General features: G+C 39.8%; 1 protein-coding gene across 5 annotated transcripts in view; it reads left to right on the top strand.

Moving 5' to 3' along the window:
- The window catches only part of FKTN (fukutin), a 62,435-nt gene that overhangs the window by 5,437 nt on the left and 34,406 nt on the right, over window positions 1-22,592 (top strand). For 4 of the 5 annotated variants that reach the window (XR_010729048.1, XM_066256599.1, XM_066256598.1 and 1 more), the window contains exons 2-5: window positions 3,820-4,025; window positions 11,417-11,476; window positions 15,386-15,589; window positions 22,267-22,544. Coding sequence is in view for 4 of the 5 variants with exons in the window: in XM_066256599.1 (XP_066112696.1) it covers window positions 3,921-4,025; window positions 11,417-11,476; window positions 15,386-15,589; window positions 22,267-22,544 (647 nt within the window). In the remaining variant the exon portion in view is untranslated. The remainder of the gene's footprint in view (window positions 1-3,819; window positions 4,026-11,416; window positions 11,477-15,385; window positions 15,590-22,266; window positions 22,545-22,592) is intronic. The other variant, XM_066256600.1, reaches the window with a different exon arrangement.

Raw genomic sequence — 22,592 nt, 5'->3', positions numbered from 1 at the left:
GTCTCTGATCCCATGCTCATGCTGGTGATCCCGTGCTCAAGCCAGCAACCTTGAGGTTTCGAACCTGGGTCCTCTGCGTCCCAGGCTGATGCTCCATTCACTCTGCCACCGCCTGTTCTGGCTGATATTGCCTCTGTATTTATCTTCAATAGCGTGTATATCACAGATTAGAACAATGATTCCCAATAGATGTGAGGTGGTAAGGAATGGGGCTTTATGCATTTTTGTAAAAACTTTTCATGTTATTCATACATCACACCCTCCACCACCTTCACCATCACCGTTCCCATCACCATTCATTTATGGAAAAGGCCTACATCATCTCTAAACTCTTAGAAGGTAGGGGACTGTATGATAGTTAGCATTTTATCACCAGTGCTTAGCATTATTGGGGCATCTCTGCCTATTAAGGTAACAAGTAAATATTCTCTACAGGAAGGAAAGACTCGGAGTTTAGAGCTAGAAGAGGTCATTTCTGATTGGGAAGAGCATGGACAACCTCATAAAAGAAGGATCATTTGAAAGGAGCAACAAAAAGAGGTGTAGAACTGGTTTTATGGAAATGGGTGAGAGCATTTAGACAAGAGGGAATGAACAAAAGCTAGGAGGCAGGAAAGTGTGGGTTGTATTCCAGGAATACTTGGACAAAACTATGCAGTGTATGAAGTAGGAGAAAGCCTAGAAAATTTGCCTGTGTTCACTCTGGTGGTGAATACCCTTAAATGCCATTGTACGGAATTCGAACTTCATTTGTGGGTGGTAGAGAACCAGTGAAAAAGAACTGGATTTTTTTAAGTGAGAGGAGGAGAGATAGTGAGACAAGATTCCCACATGCAACCTGACTGGGATCCATCCAGCAACCCCTGTCTGAGGCCAATGCTTGATTCAACCAAGATATTTTTAGCACCTGAGGGTGACATGCTGGGACCAACCAAGCTATCCACAGAGCCTGTGGCTGACACTCTAACCAACTGAGGTACTTGCTGCTAGAGGGGAAAGGTGAAAGAAGGGGGAGTGGGGAGAGAATAAAATGGCTGCTTCTCTTGTGTGTCTTGACTAGAAATAGAACCTGGGACATCCATACACTGAGCCAACTGTCCAGGGATGAAAATTTTTCATTGTGGTATAACTTGATTCATCTGTCAGCCACTTGATATATCTGTCAGTGTATAGATAAGATTATGGGTAGGTAGAAAGTGGACACTGGGACATCAGTTGAAATGAAAACCTTAGGGGCCTGACCAGGTAGTGGCGCAGTGGATGGAGTGCTGGCCTGGCTCACTGAGGACCAAGGTTCAAACCCTGAGGTCACCAGCTGAGTGTGGGTTCATAGACATGACCCATGTTCACTGGCTTAAAGCCAATGTCATTGGCTTGAGCAAGGAGTCCCCCACCCCACCCTGGTCAAGGCACATATAAGAAAGCAATTAATGAACAACTGAGGTGCCACAACTATGAGTTGATACCTCTCTCTCCCTTCCTATCTGTCCATCCCTGCCTGTCTCTCTGTGTCTCTCTTGCTTAAAAAAAAAAAAAAAATAGAACCTTAGGTACAATTAGAATCTAACTTAAAATGGCAGTGAAAAACAAGAGGCAATAGATGCCAGAGAAAGTTTAAAGATAAAACTTTTTTTTAAAGTAATACACTATTCATTTTAAAGTGGTAACTACATTGCTAATACAGAGATAGTGCTAGAAAAATAGAATGTTTTGACAGGCTAATATTCTTTTGCAATTGAATTGCCTTGGCATTTGTAAAAAATAAATAAGTCTAGTTAATTAGATATCATCTTGATAATAATAATGTAGTTAAGTGGTGATATATTTTGGAGATTTATTTCAGGTAAGAATTAGTTAAATTAGAGATGTGTCCAAAGAGAGAACAAGATATTAATTTGGACTTTATGTCTGTGTAGTGGTTTATATGGGCCTTTTATGCTTTCTTTCCCAGTTATTAATTCAGGTGTAGAAGAGGCTGAGCTTTGGCACAATCTGAATGCTACATTAGGTTTCATTAGCAGTCAGTATATATTGATGCACCATTTAATACAAGCACAAGAAACTGAGCTGTGGCCCTGGCCGGTTGGCTCAGTGGTAGAGCATTGGCCTGGCGTGCGGAAGCCCCGGGTTCGTTTCGGCCAGGGCACACAGGAGAAGCGCCCATCTGCTTCTCCACCCCTACCCCTCTCCTTCCTCTCTCTCTCTTCCCCTCCTGCAGCCAAGGCTCCATTGGAGCAAAAGATGGCCCAGGCGCTGGGGATGGCTCCTTGGCCTCTGCCCCAGGCGCTAGAGTGGCTCTGGTCGCGGCAGAGCGACGCCCCGAGGGGCAGAGCATCGCCCCTGGTGGGCGTGCCGGGTGGATCCCCGTCGGGCGCATGCGGGAGTCTGTCAGACTGTCTCTCCCCGTTTCCAGCTTCAGAAAAAAAAAAAAAAAAAAGAAACTGAGCTGAAATCTTTTTTTTTTTAAGTGAGAGGAAGGGGTATAGACAGACGCCCATATGCACCCCAACCGGGATCTACCAGCAACCCCTGATCTGGGGTGATGCTCAAATCAACTGAGCTATTTTTAGCACTTGAGGTTGACACGCTTGGACCATGGGGCTAGCCTCAGCGCCCAGGGCTGACGCTGTAACTAATTGAGCCACTGGCTGCGTGAGTTTGTTGACCTTACATAATTTCTTAGAGTGTTGCTTGATATAGGCTTCAACCCTGGAAGCTGAGGATTTAAGATGGCAAAGTAAAGACATTTGTGCCATCTCCTATCTGAAATTACCCTGAAACGACAAGGAGAATAAGAGATAGAGATCATATCTTGAATGAGACTGGAAGACCTGTCACCCAAATAAAAATATTAGAGAAACGGTTGTCAGATGTGAGCAGGAAGCAATGAAAGGATGCTGGTAGAAAGAGGTCTCTGAGCTGCAGAACAAGGAGAGAAGGATCTCCTGTTAAAGGTGGGGTCGTGGTGCATAAAGGCAGTGGGAGTTTTCTTGTATTGCTTGGCAACAAGAACTAGCAGAAGGAAGAGAGAATGGGGAAGCACAGATACACTGTCTTTGAAGGAAGCGGGGTCCTGGTGAGGCAAGAAGTTATGGCTGAACACCTTTTCCTGTTTGTCCTCACACCTGTTCTCTGTGTCTCTCACGCATTCACATACACATGACACTGTCATAAAGAGCTCTCATGTGTACCAGAGACTATCTTTTGGTTCAGAACACAGCCTTGTTTCTTCCCTCCACAATCTTGCAAATCACTGATTTAGAAGGAGCTCACATTGTTCAAAAATAAATAATAATCAAAGAAATGAGCACAGCATCAGTACAAAAATGTTGTAAGAAAGGAGAAAAGAAAAGGAGAAAAGAAACGGAGAACAAGTGAAAGAGGACCCATGAGAAAACTATGGCCTCACAAACTTAATGAAACAACCAATTTTTAAAAAATAAGAGGCCAAGTTAATTGGCCGAAGAGCTAGGAAGAAATGGTAAAACGACAAGATATGGTGAATTATAATCTGGTAGAGCTCAGGAAACAAAAAGAAAATCAGAAACAAAGGCCACATTGGAAGCAAAAAGAATGAACATTGTTGAAAACTCAGAAAGGGATCTGATGACAGGCTTTTGAAAGTTGAACAAAGTGACATGGGAATGAAAGGCGATGAAACAAGCACTGACTTGTGGTTCTGGAAATGGAGAATTAAACATTGGAACAGAAAAATATTCAAACAGAATTTAAGAAGAATGTTATAGAGCTTTAGGTAACTTTTTCTTCTGTTGCTGGTTACCAGAGGTGAAAGATTAAAACAGTTTTCTGTCTCTTTAGAAATATCTTTTGTTCACGGAAATCAAGATTATCTTCTTATCCAAAAAGATGAAACTAGCTGGGTTACTTTCAAAAGACAACCAAGTGAGCACCGCAGACTAATGAGTAGAATCAACAAGAACGTGATTTTGGCGCTTTTGACTTTGGCGAGCTCTGCGTTTCTGCTGTTTCAGTTATACTACTACAAGCACTATTTATCAGCAAAGGTAACTTTTTTCTCCTTTCTCATAATTATGCTTTGTTTTAGCTGTATATTTCCCTAACATACTTCTTTTTTGCTGCATATAAATTAGTCACTGTTTTTAAAATCTTTCTAAAAATACTTCTTACTGCAGTTTTCATCTTTGTGGATGTAGGAAGCAATTCAATATTGCAATTAAATGTCATTGTAACAACACAGTCAGTCAAAGGTGTTTGGTTTCAATGATGTTTAATCTATTGGAATTTTCTGATAGTTATGTAAAAATTCTTATTCTCCTAAACAGATCATCTCTTGTTAGAATAAAAATGAGAAATAATTTTATTTTATTTTATTTTTGTATTTTTCTGAAGCTGGAAATGGGGAGAGACAGTCAGACAGACTCCCGCATGCGCCCGACGGGGATCCACCCGGCACACCCACCAGGGGCGAAGCTCTGCCCACCAAGGGGCGATGCTCTGCCCTCCGGGGCGTCGCTCTGCCCCGACCAGAGCCACTCTAGCTCCTGGGGCAGAGGCCAAGGAGCCATCCCCAGCGCTCGGGCCATCTTTGCTCCAATGGAGCCTTGGCTGCGGGAGGGGAAGAGAGAGACAGAGAGGAAGGAGGGGGGGGTTGAGAAGCAAATGGGCGTTTCTCCTGTGTGCCCTGGCCGGGAATCGAACCCGGGTCCCCCGCACGCCAGGCCGACGCTCTACCGCTGAGCCAACCGGCCAGGGCCGAGAAATAATTTTAATAGAGCATAAAAGTTAGTTCATTTTTGTACGTTTTTAAATCTCAAACTGTATTAGCAGTCATGTCTTTGATTACAAATAAGCACAAACATCTTTGTATATGCTAGTTAGTCCTTGTTACTGCTTTTAAATTTTTCTTATTATTCCTATTTGCATATTTTTGATGGTATTATCTTTCTGTAGTTGGTCTTTATAGTTTTAAGGATATTAAACCTTTAGCATATTTCAGATATTTTTACCAATTTATTAATTTGCCCTTTAGTTTTTATGTTCTACTCTCTTGGTATATTAATATTTATTTTTTTAACTTTTTAAAGTTAATTAATTGTGTTTACATAGATTCTAGGGTCACCCCGAATGCCTCCCCCTCCCCCCTATTCCCCTCAACATCTAATATATATATATATATTTATTTATTTATTTATTTTGTATTTTCTGAAGCTGGAAACGGGAGAGACAGCCAGACAGACTCCCGCATGCGCCGGACCGGGATCCACCCGGCACGCCCACCAGGGGCGACGCTCTGCCCTCCAGGGGGCGATACTCTGCCTCTCCGGGGCGTCGCTCTGTTGTGACCAGAGCCACTCTAGCGCCTGGGGCAGAGGCCAAGGAGCCATCCCCAGCGCCCGGGCCATCCTTTCTCCAATGGAGCCTCGCTGTGGAAGGGGAAGAGAGAGACAGAGAGGAAGGAGAGGGGTAGGGGTGGAGAAGCAGATGGGCGCTTCTCCTGTGTGCCTTGGCCAGGAATCGAACCCGGGACTTCTGCACGCCAGGCCGACGCTCTACCACTGAGCCAACCGGCCAGGGCTCAACATCTAATATTTAATGTCAAGATCCTCCTTAGGGCATCAGTTTATATGTTATAAGTTGCCCAAGATTGTGGAAATATTCTCCTACATTTTCATCAAATATTATTTTATATTTAAATTTGTTAACTAAATAGAATTTATTTTAGTATAAGGTGTTAGATATCTAACTTACATTTTTTTCCCAACAGGTTAAGCAGTTGTCTCTCTCACTTATCAAATTCCCCCATTAACCTAAAAATCTAATTTTAATTATGTTAAGTTTCTATAAATAACTTGTCCTGACCCTTTCCCCTGAGATGCAATGAAGTTTAGTTGTTGAGAGCACAATAACCAGCCTAGGATTAAACCTCATGTGTACTGTTTATTAGCTGTGGGATCTTGGGTAAATTACTTCTAAATACCTCTATTTCCTCTTCTGCAAAGTAGGGACAAAACTATACCACCTGTAGCCTTGTGACACTTAGGTGAATTAATACATAGAAAGCATTTGTTACAGGTCACATAGAGATGAGTAAATATGAGCCATTATTTTTATTATTATCCCCAATTTTAGAATCAAAAGCCATATTTGTGGTACTGAGTCCATGGCATACAAACTGCCTTAGGAATGAGTGCTGAGTGCATTAAACAACGGGAGTGCTAACAACTTCGGTGGCTTGGGGGTAAATACAAGAAGTGTTTCTGCTGGAGGAGTAGGCACTGAGATGCAGGAGGGAAGCTGCCTGGAGGGCTGGTGGGTTTGCCGTGGTCAGTGCTTCTGATCCTTAGGTTTCCGTTTATAAAGCATTAAAAAGATCCATTATTGAAAACTTCAGTTACGCCTGACCTGTGATGGAGCAGTGGATGAAATATCGACCTGGAACGCTGAGGTCACTGGTTTGAAACCCTGGGCTAGCTTGGTCAAGGCACATATGGGAGTGGATGCTTCCTGCTCCTCCCTCTTTCTCTATCTCTCTTTCCTTTTCTCTCTCTCTCTCTCCCTCCCTCCCCTCTCCCCACTCTAAGTGAATTAAAAAAATTTTTAAAGAAACCTTCAATTAAAAAAAGGTATTATCTTAATTCTGTATAGGCATGATTAATAATCATGCTGAATTAAAAATTGGTCTTTTTGGTTTCTTTCAGAAACTGATTGCTGGATACTATCTTCCAAAAGACAGGAAATTCTCTTAAACCTTCACCTGTTTTCGAAATGCTTTTTCTTTGATGGCATTTCTTAATTTGACTCATTTATCAGTCGAATTCAGTAGCCACCAGATTTTTTTCTACAGGTCCTTTCACTTAAATTTTCACTCCAAATATCCCATAGGCAGTGTTTCAGGATATCTTTAGGCTTCTTTTTCTTTTCTTTCTTTTTTTTTCTCTTTTACAGAGCCAGAGAGCCAGAGAGAGGGATAGACAGGGACAGACAGACAGGAACAGAGAGATGAGAAGCATCAATCATTAGTTTTTTTAGAACATTCAGTCATTTGTTTGTCAAGTATTTATGAGAGCTTACTGTGTGCCAAGCACAGCACTAGGCCATGAGACAGAATGATGAGTCAAGTGTAGTCGGTGCTATCTAGGAACTCATAAACCAGGGAAGTTTAAGTTCAAGGTGTGAGAGGTTAAGAGACATATAAGGAGACATAAACATATGACAACAATGTGATATGTTACTTCTCTAAAACACATTGTAAAACCCTGTTCTGCCTACTTTACTACTTAAAGCTTAATAACTCTTTCTGTCTTTTAACCTGTAGCCTTTGTAAGAAGAAAAAGCCTGTTCAGAGATAATGAGCTATGTGGATATCTGGAAAAGGTGCATATCAGTAGAAAGCAAAGGAAGTGCAAGGGTCCTGAGGCAGGAACATGCGTGTTAGTTTTGGGAACATCAAAGAGATCAATATGGCTATAAAAAAGTGAGGGGGAGGTAAGGTTAGAGAGTTCCATGTTATTTAGGGCCGTATAGCACATTATAAGGACTTTCATTCTGAGTGATACTGGGAAGCATAAGAAGGTTTTGAGCTGATATTTGACATGATCTGACTTTTTTTAAAAAAGTAGACTGGTCCTGGCTGGTTGACTCAGTGAATAGACTGTCAGCCCAGTGTGTGGACGTCCTGGGTGCAGTTCCCGGTCAGGGCACACATGAGAGAAACCATCTGCTTTTCTCCCCCTCCCTCTCCCACTTCTCTCCCTATTCCTTTCCCACAGCCAGTGGCTTGATTGGTTTGAGCGTCTGTCCCGGGCTCTGAGATAACTCTTTTGGTCTGAGCATCAGTCTCAGGCATTTAGGGTAGCTCAGTTGATTTAAGCATCAGCCCCAGATGGGGGTTTCTGGGTGGATCCTGGTCAGGGTGCATGCAGGAATCTGTCTATCTCCCCTCTTCTCACTTAAAAAAAAAAAAGGTAAACTGTATGCTCTGTTGAAAATAGATTGGAGGGCAGGAGTTGAAACATGGAGATCATTTAGAGCAGGGGTCGGGAACCTATGGCTCACGAGCCAGATGTGGCTCTTTTGATGGCTGCATTTGGCTTGCAGACAAATCTTTAATAATAAAAAAAAATAATGTTAAAAATATAAAACATTCTCATGTATTACAATCCATTCATTTCCTACCGCTCATGTTCATGGTTGTGGGTGGCTAGAGCCAATTATAGCTGTCCTCCGGGACACCACCAAATTTTTATTGGATAATGCATAACATACAGGGGTCATTGTATGGCTCTCACGGAATTACATTTTAAAATATGTGGCGTTCATGGCTCTCTCAGCCATAAAGGTTCCCGACCTCTGATTTAGAGGGTGATTCTAGTAATTTACATGAGATAATGATGGCTTAGACTAGGCCATTAGTGGTAGGGTTCAGGGAAAGTGGAAAGTAGAGCTAACAGGACTTGTTGATGGGCTGGGTTTAGGGTCTGAAAGACAGAAGAGAGTCAGGGAACTCTAGTATTTTTGGTCTAGATAATTGGAAGGGAGAAGTTGTTCACTGAGATGGGAAAGACTAGGAGAAACAAATTTGAGGGATAGTGAAGATCAGGAGGTTTTTTGTACATGTAAAACTTGAGATGCCTGTTTGACATCCAGAGAATGAAGGTGAATAGACAGCAATTTGGAGTTCACAGCACTGGTATGGTTGGGAATATAAATTGGGAGTTGTAAGTATATAGATAGTATTTAAAGCAGTTGGCGTAGACCAAGTAACAAGAAAGTGAACACAGTAAATGAGAGAGCAAAGTCTCATGGTCTGAGCTTTAGGAGCCTCCAACATGTCAGGTAGGTAGTGAGAACTAGGAAATGAGACCAAGAAGGAGTAGCCAGAGAGAAATAGTAGGAAAGCCAGAATTATGGAGACACTAAGCCAAGTGAATGAAATATTTAAGAGAGGCAAAAGTGATCAACAATTGATTTTTCTTTTTTTTAGTGAGAGAGAGGAGGGCCCGGGGACAGTCAGACAGGCAGGGAGAGAGATGAGGAGCATCAGCTTGTAGTCACGGCACTTGAGTTGTTCATTGATTGCTTTCTCATATGTGTCGTGACCATGGGGCTCAAGCTGAGCCAGTGACCCCTTGCTTAAGCCAGCAACCTTTGGGCTCAAAGCTAGCGACCTTGGGCTTCAAACCAGTGACCTTTGTGCTCAAGCCAGTGACCATGGGGTTATGTCTATGATCCCACGCTCAAGCTGGTGAGCCCGTGCTCAGGGCAGCGACCTCAAGGTTTTGAACCTGTGTCCTCAGCGTCCCAGGTCGACACTCTATCCACTGCACCACTGCCTGGTCAGGCTCAACAATTCTTGATAAATAAGACAAGGCCAGAGTGAATTTAAGCTCAAGTGAGGTTATGGAAGAAGAGGAATTAAAGGCAATGAAAACAGGCAACCCATTAGGAGTTTTGCTTTAAAGAGGGACAGAAAATTGTTAGTTGAGAAAAGAGAAGTCAAAGGTTTTTTTTTAATTATTTGTTTTAAGATTGAGGAGATAACATCCTGTGTTTATACTGATGAGAATTACAAAGCTGCCTCTTCGTTGTTTTTTCTGAAATATCTCTTGCTTTTAAAATGTTATTGTCTAAATTGCTGAGCTTGTGAGGAGAGACCAGTTCTGACCCTACCTTAATTACTCAGTATATCCCTCCTTCCCTGCAATTAACAAACTCATTACGCATTTACTAATTACCAGGCAGCACAATAGACGCTGGCCAGACAAAGATGAATTGTGTTTCTTCCCTGCCCTTGAGTTTGTGGTTTAGGGTGAGACGAGTCTCCTTTTTAGGAATTTAGAGCACATTTCATTTTTACTGCGAGACTACTGTAATTGTTCTTCAGTATCCTCCCATCCATACCTTATTGATAAAGAACACATTTAAGGCATAATAAGAAAGCTCTTTGGATCTTTGAGCTTGAAACATTCTTCCTTTTGTCTCTAGACCATGAGACATTCTCTCCTTGTTATTTTCAAAGTATTTTGGGCTTATCAGATGAAAACTGATTTGCTAGAGCTGAATATTTTTAAAAATATTTTTAAAAACGTCAATATTTGCTTGACCAGGGGGTGGCGCAGTTGATAGAGCACCGGACTAGGACTCAGAGGGCCCAGGTTCAAGATTCCGAGGTCACCAGCTTGAGTGCGGGCTCATCTGGTTTGAGCAAAAGCTCACCAGGTTGGCCCCTGGCCGGTTGGCTCAGCGGTAGAGCGTTGGCCTGGCGTGCGGGGAACTCGGGTTCGATTCCCGGCCAGGGCACATAGGAGAAGCACCCATTTGCTTCTCCACCCCCCCCCCCTCCTTCCTCTCTGTCTCTCTCTTCCCCTCCCGCAGCTGAGGCTCCATTGGAGCAAAGATGGCTCAAGCAAAGATGGCCCGGGCTCTGGGGATGGCTCCTTGGCCTCTGCCCCAGGCGCTAGAGTGGCTCTGGTCGCGGCAGAGCGACGCCCTGGAGGGGCAGAGCATCACCCCCTGGTGGGCAGAGCTTCGCCCCTGGTGGGCGTGCCGGGTGGATCCCGGTCGGGCGCATGCGGGAGTCTGTCTGACTGTCTCTCCCCGTTTCCAGCTTCAGGAAAAAAAAAAAAAAAAAAAAAAAAGCTCACCAGCTTGGACCCAAGGTCACTGGCTTGAGCAAGGGGTCACACGATCTGCTGTAGCCCCCAGTCAAGGCACATATGAGAAAGCAAGAATTGATGTTTCTCATCTCTCTCCCTTCCTGTCTGTCTTTTCCTATCTGTCCCTCTCTCTGACTCTCTCTGTCTCTGCCACAAAAAACAAACAAACAAAAAACCAAACCTCAATATTTAAAATTATGATGTATGTTAGGGAAAGTGTGGGCACTAGAGCCATCTGTGACACAAACAAAACTTTGCACGATTGTTATGCAGGAGAGATGAGAATACATAACTTATATATGGAAATGTCAAGCACAGTACACTCAGGAGCTGCTCAATAAATATATATTATTATACTGTACCTTCTAAGCATTTTACTAAGGTGAACTCTGTGTGTGGAGATAAGCTGAAGTTAGGGATGTGGAGCTAAATTGATAAAGCCTAATTCCAAAGGGATTTGGAATAGCAAAGAGTTACTGTATTTATTGATGGCAATTAATTAGTTTAGAGATGTTGGCCATATACAGTATATATACCTTATCATTTAATAACCTAATTAACTTAATTGCAGTCTGTCAGTGTTTTCTATCCTGGGTAGATGTGTTGTATACTTGTAGAATTCTTAGCTCATGGCTGTATGAAAATAGGCATTTGTTGAATGCTTACTAATGATTAGGAACCAGTTATGTAGTTTGAATCTCACGCCTACCCTCAATGTAATGTTGCATGCTAGTTACTGGGCTTTGGATATACTCAATGTTCTTTTGTTATCTTCCTAGAATGGAGCTGGCTTATCAAAATCCAAAGGAAGCCGAATTGGATTTGATAGCATACAGTGGGTATGTGCAATAAGCAAGAACTTCCTCAATTATAATGTTCATTTTAGTTTATTGGTATAATCAAGTGGTTATTTGTTGAATGGTGTTAACGATAATAGCTACCTTGGTCAGGAGTGGAGGTAGGTGGTCGAGGGGAAGGGGCAGGCTCTATACCAAGTGCTTTAATGCAGTCTCATTCAGTCCTTATGGAAACTCGAACAAGTCAGCAAATTTTTATACTTAGTTCACTTAGAAATTCAGGTTAGTTTGCTAATAAGTGACTGAGTCCAGATTCTGTTTGTCCCCAAATACTCATTCACTGAGCTATAGTGCTTCCTCAAATGATAAATATGTTAGTAAGCATTAAACTATAACCTGACCAGGTGGTGGCCTAATAGATAGGGTCAACTTGGTAGGGTGAGGACCCAGGTTCGAAACCCTGAGGTAGCCGGTTTGACTGCGGGCTCATCTGGCTTGAGCGCGGGCTCATCTGGCTTGAGCGCAGGCTCACCAACTTGAGCCTGGAGTCGCTGGCTTGAGTAGGGCATCACAGACATGATCCAGTGGTCTCTGGCTTGAGCCCAAGGTTGCTGGCTTGAGCAGGAGGTCACTGGCTTGGCTGCAGCCCCACGGTCAAGGCACAATCAATGAACAACTAAGTGACACAACTATGTGTTGATGTTTCTCATCTCTCTCTCTTCCTGTCTCTCTCTTTTTCTTTCTCAAAAAGAGAGAGAATTGAACTATAAAATAATGATTAGGAACAAAAATCTGTTAAACGTATTTCCTTTATAAGATAAGGGAAACTAGCAATATTATAGTATATCTTTATTATGATTTACAAATTTCAGACTGTGCACATTTATAAAACATAGTTTCTTCTTCTTTTTTGCTAAACTTAAAATGAAAAACAGTGCTTGGTTACTAATATGAAATTACATTTGTCCTGTTGGTATACACTTTGGATGTGACCAGATATTTCTCAGTCTTTTGCTTCTGTTTCACCAAAGACATGAAAAGCTGTAGATTACAGGGGGACTTTCAAATCACTAACAGCAGTAAAGTACTAGTGATAATTTTAGGTCACTGGTGACAACAGTTGTATTTGAACCACTGTTTTAAAGGTAAACTCTGGGATATTCTATTAATAAGCTCCTTGACCATCAAGTCTAGAAATATCAATGTGAACTTTAAAATATTTAAAAAAATATTTTAAGTACTGTTGACATCCAGTATTATATTAGTTTCACTTGTGCAGCATAGTGGTGAGACATTGGTATAACTTATGAAGTGATCCCCTTGTAAATGTCGTACCCACCTGACACCATACATAGCTCTTCATTGTGAACTTTTAATTTATTAAAAGTAGCAGACATTTTTCTCTGTGAACTTAGGATAGGCTGAAGGGAAAGGGAACTATGATACACTTGCAGTTCATACTCCCCAGTCAAAGCTATAAAGACTAGCAGAGGAAGTAAAAAGGGGCATTTGTGCATTCTGTTGAGCCTCCTCTGTCTCCTACCTGCCCTTAAGAACAACACATTTACAATACTTGGACAAGATTTATTGTCCTGTGAGTGAAATGGTTGGCTGGGACATATACCCATCTGAAGATAACGGAAGTTCTCCATCATTAATTTTAGCTTTCTAAAATGTGATGATACGGTATATAAACTTTTCCAGGTTGCCTTTTATTAAGAGTCTTCATATGTAAAGCTGACAGGGCATGGGCAGAAAAACTTCTAAAGCTGTAACAGCTTCAGTGAGATGGAAGACTTGATTTTGTCTGGATTAAGCAGTCAGCAGGGGTCCAGACTCACTGATAGAATTTTGAATGGAATTTATGTATCATTTAAAGCTTAGCATCAGGGAAAAGCAGGGCAGCCCCATCATTTTCATCTGGAGAATGATCCTTGAGGTGGAAGAAAATAATGGATTTTTAAAAAAAGGTTTTTTTAAAAAAGCAGCTCATGGTACTAAAAAATTACTCTTTATAAGAGTTGCAAAATCACAGAAAAGGAAGTACTGAAATTCTTTTATTTTAATATTTTAGGAGGAATGAAAGTTGAAATGCGATCAATAAGTATGATACTGAGCCCTGATAAAATTCTAGAATGAATTATTACAGATAACTTGAGAACACTTAGAAAAGAAAATGATGACTATTAAGAACTAGCCCTTCACTAAGAACGGGTTTCACCGAGCCCTGTTGGCTTCTGATAAAATTATATACACTGTCAGATAAATAGGCTTTTCTAGTGTCAGCACATCCTGCTTTTCAACAAGGCATTTTTCTTTCCTGTATGAAATGAATTACTGAAGGCCAGATGATAACAGTCATGTTGATTTAGAATTAATTGGATTTAGAGTCAGTTGGACATCTGTTTCCAAGGAGCATTGATGATTACATTGATAACAATCTGGAAGGCATATTTAGAAGGTGAGTTATAGATTCTCTCCTTGACCCTGCCCTAATCTATATTTATGTTGACAATCACAATGAAGCCGTGTCTGTGTTTACCATGTTTGTATTTAACACCCAGCTGAGATTCAGTCAACAAAGATTTTCAACGCCTTATTTGTACTGGTGTCTGTCATCTCCTCATTTTTCTTCCCAAACCATTTCTTTCCCTTTTATTCTCCTAATATAAAGCAAAGAAAGCAAGAACGTAAAAGGAAAAAAATTGATTATGCTGTGAAAATTTAAAACTTCTCGCTAAAAGGCAGCATTAAGAAAATAAATAGACGTGCCACTCACTAGAAAATATTTGCAAAACGTGTCTGACAAAAAGCTAGTATCAATGATAATGAACTTTTACCACTCACTAATAGATTTTTTTTGTTCATACTTTTTTTTAATCAAATTGAGGAAGTATTCTATTCCTGGTTTGCTGAGAGTTCTTCATTATGAATAGGTATTGAATTTTGAATACTTTTATATTGAATTTCAAATACTTTTTCTGTATTGACATTCTTATAGATTTTCCCCCCTTTATTCTGTTGATTGATTTTCAAATGCTATCTTTTTTTCCCGGTATAAATCCTACTTGGTCATGATATTTACTTTTTTTTTTAAGCTATTAGAATTGATTTTCAGTGTCTTTTTAAGTATTTTTTCATCTATGCTCATGAAAGATGGTGGTTTGTAATTTTCTTTCTTTTTTGAAGGGCATACATCCCTTTGAGATTGTAATTGCTTTCACTGAAGTTGTCTTGTAAGCAATAGTGTACACCCTTTATTCTATTTATTTTTGCTACTCTTAGGTATTATTTACTCCTAAATGTGATTTAGTCTGTTTCTATTCTAATTTTAAAATTTATTTTTTTGGAAGAGGACTCTTATTACTGCCCAGCACAATAATACCTAAAAATACTGCAGTATTATTAGAAAGCCAAACTGTATATGGGAATGTATTTTAGTTGGAGTCTTTGCTTAGAACAATTATTAAGCAATATTACAAGTATGGGGGAAAGAGGCACATATAATTGATTTTTGGTTTTGCAAAGGTTGACTGATTTTTAAAAGCTGACAGATCTGGTATTTCATCTCCCATTTTTACTTGAAAAGATTTAGCTAATAATACCAAGAAAATAATTTGTAAGCTTGAAGGTTCTTCTCTGATACTATATATTTTCTCTAAAAGATTTTCTTACTCTTTTGTTGTACAATTAATTAGTAACTTACTGCTGTATACTTTATATGTTGCGTATATTTTACCTTGATTTGTGAGTATTTGTCTACCTTCCTCAGTAGACTGTGTACTTCTTGAGAGTAAGGGCTGTGTATTATTATTATTTTAGCATAAGAATAAGAACAGTGTCTATTGAGCAAACACTCTGTGTGCTTATAAAATCAATGAATAAAATTTAATAAGCTAGATTACTGTATTGGTTTAGTAGACTTAAAGAGATCCTTTTCTTTTTAAACAGCGTGCAGTTAAAAAATTTATTATGCTAACATCGAGCCAAAATGTACCGGTGTTCCTTATTGATCCTTTGATTCTGGAATTGATTAATAAAAACTTTGAGCAAGTCAAAAATACTTCTCATGGCTCCACCTCAGAATGCAACTTTCTCTGTGTTCCAAGAGACTTCACTGCATTTGCTCTCCAGTATCACCTGTGGAAGAACGAGGTAGGATGATTTGCTTTCAGACAATGCGATGTCTTTTACAGAATAGTATGAGATAATGCCAGTTTAAAATGTAAAAAATTAAAAAATTTTCTAAAAGCTTTTTATAAATTGTATCAGGGATATTTTCAGCTGTAAGTAACAACAGAATAATAGTTTGAGCATGTAAAAGTACAGCATAGGGAATAGAGTCAACATTTTAATAACTTTTTGTGTGGTGTCGGGGGTGTAGGCTTATTAGGGGGGATCACTGTGTAAGTTATCTAATGGTTTAACCACTATGCTGTGCACCTGAAACTAATATAATATTGAATGTAACTGTACTTGAAAATAAATAAATAAATAAATAAATAAATAAATAAATAAATAAATACAATAGCTTAAGCCAACAGGGAATTTATTCTTGTATAACAAGAGGTTAAAAGGTTGGTGGCTGTTGGTATTAATTGAGCTGCCCACTGCTGTCAGGCCTTGCATCACTAAGTTCTTTTCATCTCTCTAATCTTCATAAGATAGCTATCATAGCTTCCAAGCATCATATTCACATTTGAGGCAGGAAGATGACAGGGAGGGAAGGTGATACTATCCATCTTTTGAAGTACAAATTTTCTTGGAAGCTCCTGATAAACTACTGATAGCTCCCTGTCCGGAACTCGATATTCAGATGTCTCCTTGTTGTGAAGGAGGCTAAAAAGACAGGTGTTTAGCCTTTCCTTAGTGTAGGCAGACCGATAGAAAGGGTTTGGTGATGGATTTTCAGTATCTGCCACATAAAGTGTACGTGAGGGTGGTATCCCTAATCTATCGTACCATTCTTTCCACTTTGTAAATTCACAGGACTCGTTAGATACTAGAGTGGGGTGCTTCCTAGGTGTAGCCAGAAGTTCAAACTTACATTTAAAGGCGTGCAGCAGTCAAAATAAAAAACTCTTGCTCAAACACCCCAAAATTTGCTTACTTTATTTTGAATACCTCTAACTTCCCAACTTTACTGTTTTTTCATTCTGAGGAATTATTCAAGTAAGACTACAGAAATTAGCATCAGATTCAATGAACTCAGCCACCCATGATAGCATGTGCACTGGCTCTGCGGTAGAATCTGTTCCAGACGTGTGACCCCAGGGCGCAGGTGTGGTCCTGGAAAGCGGGGTGCACTGCGCATTTCCGACTGTCCCCAACTCCTCCCCAGTGCAAGAGAAGGAGCTTCGACCTATTTCCTGCTTATAGTTCTTGTTTTGTCTTTCCTCTCAACTTTATAGTTTGAAAATGCAATATTTAAAGTTACAGAAAACTTAGGGCATGGTATTTTCAATGGAATTTTTATTTTTTGATCAAAATTATACTAGAGCTAAGTTTTAAACGTCAGATAGTAATGCAAAGCTCTCAATGAAAAAGAGCTGTATCTGCCTCTTCCCTCCCCACCCCTTAGTCCCACGCCTAGAACCAGCCACTTCAACTCTGCTGCTTTATTTTCTCTTTTATGAATGGAATGTTTATGCTTCTATTTTTACTGTTTCATATTTAGATTTCAAATTATGAGAATTTAGCTTTTACATGTTTTATCACACACATACACCACACACACTCTGTCTCTTCTCCGTCACCATCCTGAAATGACCATATCACATTTGCTAGTTAAATCAGTAGTCAGTGTTATGCAAATATAATCACACAGATGCTACCTAGTTTATTCTGATCATATTTCTTTTCTTATATAACATTTTTTCTCCTTTGGAGTTTGCAAGTTTTTATATGTCACTGATCCATGTGTGAACTCTGCAACAAAAATATTAAACTCAGTACTCTCAATAGGATCTATCATATCAGGTGATCTCTCAGTTCTGTTCTTCCCTCCTTGGTGACATGCCTCCCAGAGCCCCTGGTCTTTCTGTGCTAATACAGACGGTCTGCTGTGCACATGCTGTTTTCTAACTCCGCTTCACATTTTATGGATTCCCTTCTGAGAAAGCATGAATGGAGATTGAATCAAAAATGTTATTTGTTACTTGCACATTTACTTTCTAATTTGACTTATATAGCAGTTAGCTTCTGCTACGTAACAAATCCCTCCAAAATGTAGTGGCTCAAACAGCATCCAGTTATGTAGCTCATGGTTCTGTGGCTTGGCAGTTCAGGCAGGATTCAGCTGGGCAGTTCTGGTCTCAGCGGAGGCTCCCTCACGCAGCTGCCGTCAGCCAGGCAGCGGTGCTTCCGGCTGTGGCCCCGGCTGTCCACTGTCGGTGCGGCGGGGGAGGTGCCCGGCCCCTGTCTTCCATCCTCCAGGCCAGTCTGAGAACGCAGAAGCATGCAAGGTCTTTTGACATTGTTAAAATATTGTATTAAGATTTCTTATCCACCGACATGAAATATATGTCCTTTGATTTCAGGTGTCCTTAGATGTTCTTTAATAAAATACTCTAATTTTTCTTAAGATTTTGCACATCTTTTGTAAGATTTGTTTCTAAGCTACCTTATAGTTTATGTGTGTATGGGGGTGATTAATATAGATATTTTTTTCTTTTACAATTCATTATTATAGGTGGATGAGACTCTGTTGACTTTTGTATTTTGCTCTTTTCCCCAGCAACAGTAATGATCTCTGAACACTAGATAAATTCCAAAAGTTTCTCCCTCATCCTCTTTTCTCCTTTTCTGCCTTTTTCTTTTTCTCTCTTTGAATATAGATTATTGTATTCTCTGCACACACATACAAACACAACCAATTTGGTCTGTTTCTTTCCAACTCTTACACCTAATTTCTTCTCTTGTTTTATTGACTTAGGTAGGTAGGACCCCCAGGCTAATATTGAAAAAAAGTGTTATTTCTTTCTAAACTTTTTACTACTTGGATGTTGGACTTCCAGAATTGATCCTATTATTCTATTATCTTTGCTCTATGATTTTTATTTTTTCTAACCGTTCCACTTTTAAACAAAATCTTTAACAATGTCATTGATTTTTTTGTGTGTTTTTGCTTGAAATTTATATTTTTTATTTCCTAAGAGCTTTATACTCTGATTATTTCTCATAATAGCATTCATGTTTTATGGGTGCAGGGTTGTTTTTACTCTGCAGATTTTAAAGTTTATTTTTTAAGTTATTTTGCTCTCTGCTGAATTTTATTTTTGCAAATCCCTTCTTTCTGGGTGTTTATTTCTTGACAGATCATTTGTTTCTCTCTCCTTTTTTTTCTTCCCAAGTGAGAAGAGAGCAGACAGACTCCCACATGCACCCTGACCAGAATCCACCTGGCAATCCCCTTGTTGTGCTGATGCTCCGCCCATCTGGGGCCATGCTTGCAACCGAGCTATTCTTAGTACCTGAGGTGGAGGCTCCATAGAGCCATCCTCAGCACCTGGTGCCCGAACCAATGGAGCCTTGGCTGTGACAGGGGAAGAGAGAGAGGGGGAAGGGTAGGGGAAGGGTGGAGAAGCAGATGGGCACTTCTCCTGTGTGCCCAGGACGGGAATCAAACCCAGGACTTCCACATGCCGGGCTGATGCTCTACCACTGAGCCAACCTGCCACAGCCTCATTTGCTTTTCATGATACAGGTTTTCAACGCTGTTTGTTAATCTTTGCTTTTCATATTTAAGAATGAGACGCTGAAATCCAGCTGGAAGTTTTTTGTGATGGTCAGGCCTTATTAACTGGTGGACTTCACTATAGAGTGTGAAAGGCATGCCACCTTTTTCTCTGGAAAAACTCCTAAATGTCAGTATTTGTAGGTCATTGCTATTAGATTGCTTGATTTTCTCATAAGAAAGCATACAAGGTTTATAAGCCATTTTTACAAAGAGTATTTTATAATGTTTTTTTATTTTCCCAAAATGAAGAAGTTCATAGAAATTATAGTCTATCTTTGTACATAATCGCCTGAATCAATATAATGTCATAACTAGAATATAAAGTAGAAATAAAGGAAATGTGTATTTCAGGGTGTAAGTGTTCAGGCATGACCACACTGGAAAACATAATGAAGTAATTCCAATGCTTGCACTTATCAGTAGGATCATATTATTGAATGATGCTTTGTACTAATGTGGTTTTTCCAAAACAATGAATGTTTCTAAAGACAAAAAGTGAAGTTATTTCTCCTTTAACATGGCTTTGGTTTCTTGGGAAATGGAAGCTCAGATAATTGTGAACAAGTTTTCTACTACATGATCTTCTGTTAGAACATTTGAAATTATGCAGGACACAAGACAGATTTTCATCTCTTGGATTATAGGATGTCTATTGTTCCTGGCCTAGTCCTCTGAATGTCAGCTTTGGTCTCCTCATTCATTATGATAACCAAAAATATCCCAATAAAATTTTAAAAGTCTCTCGGATACAGTACCACTTACCTTGAGAATCTGTACTTTAGAAAAAAGAGAATATGTTACAGTTGGCAAAATCAGTTATGACCAGTCAGTGGAAGAAGCTGAAGGTCAATAAGACCCAGGATAAGCACAGAGGTTCATGTTTATTCTTTTATCCATATGACATCATAAGGGAGCCCTTGTCCAGCCCTCCCTAAAGTTTCTCCCAGGTGGAACATATTAGATCACAAGTGCTAATTACTATAGACTTTGCATTAATACTATTACTGTAAAGTGCATGAACCACTGCCAAGGCAGCTGGGGGCTGATTCGTGCTGTACAGCCTTGACTGAGGCCTTCACTCTGATCAGAGCAACGACTGTGTTCTTGATCTTCTCTCTCTCACGGTTACAGAAGACAAGTCATTCCGTAGTTCTCCCTAGCTTGTCAGTCTCCTTCTCCTCCCACAGCCCGAGGAGTGATTCCACTTCAAGGTCTGACTGGCCTTTTAAATTTTTCCTGAATTTGCCAACTTATAATGTCTTTCCTTCATCCTATGGTAGATCGTTCCCTGAACTGACCACTGTCATCCTCATTCAGTACTTTCTAGCCTTGAGGTATATACCAAGAAAGAAAAGCAAAAAGAGGAATCCTACAGTTGGTAATTCTAATATAAGGAAAATCAAGGTGAAATTTTACTAGTGAGGGTAAATTACACTAGACGCTGTTAAGAACAACCCTAAAATCTCATTGACTTAGCACTGAAAGGAATATTTATTTGTCTTGACACAAAATCCAGTGTGAATATTCTCGGTCAGGAAAATTCCTGGGCAGTTTTCTTCTAAGCAGTTACTTAGGGGGATACCAGCTGTTCCATTTGTGTGACTTTTTTACCTTGAAGTTCTTTATTTTCCTACATGCAGTTGGGAAAGGGGAGCGTGGAACATCGTATGGGATGTTGTAAAGCCAGGCCCAGAAGTGGTATATGATACTTCCAACACTATTTAGCTCTACATCTAGAGAGAAGACAGTTGCAGCACTAGTTAGCATTCTTCTAGAATTATCACATTCTCTCATTTAGCAACATAAAAACAACAATAGATATTTATTGAGCACCTGCTGGGTACTAGCCACTGTCTTGATTTCTGTGGTTGAGAAACTTATAGTCTGTTAATGGCTTTTAAACAATTTAAAAAAGTATAGTCAGTACTGTGATAGGAGTTTGTGTGTGTTACAAGAGCATAGATGAGAGGATACATCTATTCTGGATGACAACATTCAAAGTGGTAAGTGATGTGAATAAGTACTCTTGAAAATGCCTATGGATGTGGTTTTGAGACAAACTTCCAGACACACTCCATCATTTAATAACTTTAATGTCTGGTATTACCGCTTAGATCATTTTTCCTTAACTATAGAGTAGGCAAAATGTCTTCCTTGCCTCAGTTGAGATAATGACTATAAATGAGCTTTGTATATATTATATGCACATAGACTAGCGAGGTAGTGTTATTGAGTGGAGCGAACCTTGGATTTTGCTGGATAATATATAAATGCTGGTATTATTAATTTTGTTTCTTTAGTCCTCTGTGAGTCTGTTTCTTTACCTATAATATCTGTGCTGCTTACTTTGTAAAGTAGATGTCATTAAGTAAATGCATTAATGTTTATAGAAGAATATTATATTTTCTGAATTTTATAAATTCCTATTCATCTTTAAGGTGTTCTTCATAATACTGTTTAATCATCTATAGCACTAATTGTTGAGATTAGGACTAAAAGTCTACTATCTCTATTAATCTTGGTGTATGAGATTTATATTATAACTCATGATATTGGAAAATGCACTGCGTTATGTAGTATGTCTGAGTCTGTTTCCTAATGATGTGCGTTATGATGGGCTTCTGTTACATTAGCAGTTTAAAGTGCTGGAATATAAACTATAGGACAAAAGCACTTTTTCCAAGCATGTTTGAAGATAAAAATTATTAGGTTATTAGGAATTAAATTGAGAAAGTTATTAGGAATTAAATTGAGAATTACACGTTTAAGTGCTACCCTTATATCTATTAACATTTATTTTATAGATACTAATCAGAGAACACGAAAATGGGCATTATCGTTCCAGGGGAGACATCCCTATTTATTTCCAGAAAGAGAGGCTTTGAACATGTCTTCCAAGCCACTTTGTTCTCCCTTTGCTACTTTCCTTTTGCTCCCACCACCTAGTTCCCTCACCACCACAGTTTTAAATCTCTAGGCAAAGAACAGGCAACACAAAAACACATATAGCTTAATTCAATGTCAGAATCATTTTAGTTTTGCCAACTGGTATTTGATTTTAAATATTAACACTCGATGTTTCTCTGGTTTTTAGGAAGGCTGGTTTCGGATAGCTGAAAATATGGGATTTCAGTGCCTGAAGGTCGAGAGCAAAGACCCCCGGCTAGACGGGATAGACTCCCTCTCTGGAACTGAAATCCCCCTGCACTACATCTGCAAATTGGCCACTCATGCCATCCACGTGGTGCTCTTTCACGAGAGAAGTGGCAACTACCTCTGGCATGGCCATCTGCGACTCAAGGGACACATTGACAAGAAGTTTGTTCCTTTTCGAAAGTTACAGTTTGGTCGTTATCCTGGTGCTTTTGACAGGTAAGTGCAGGGTGTGAGGGAGGAATGTGAAATCTATACTGTCCAGTC

This window comes from Saccopteryx bilineata, chromosome 2 (genome assembly GCF_036850765.1).
Source record: "Saccopteryx bilineata isolate mSacBil1 chromosome 2, mSacBil1_pri_phased_curated, whole genome shotgun sequence".
Taxonomy (NCBI): Eukaryota; Metazoa; Chordata; class Mammalia; order Chiroptera; family Emballonuridae; genus Saccopteryx; species Saccopteryx bilineata.
This window is presented reverse-complemented; position numbering and strand designations above follow the sequence as displayed.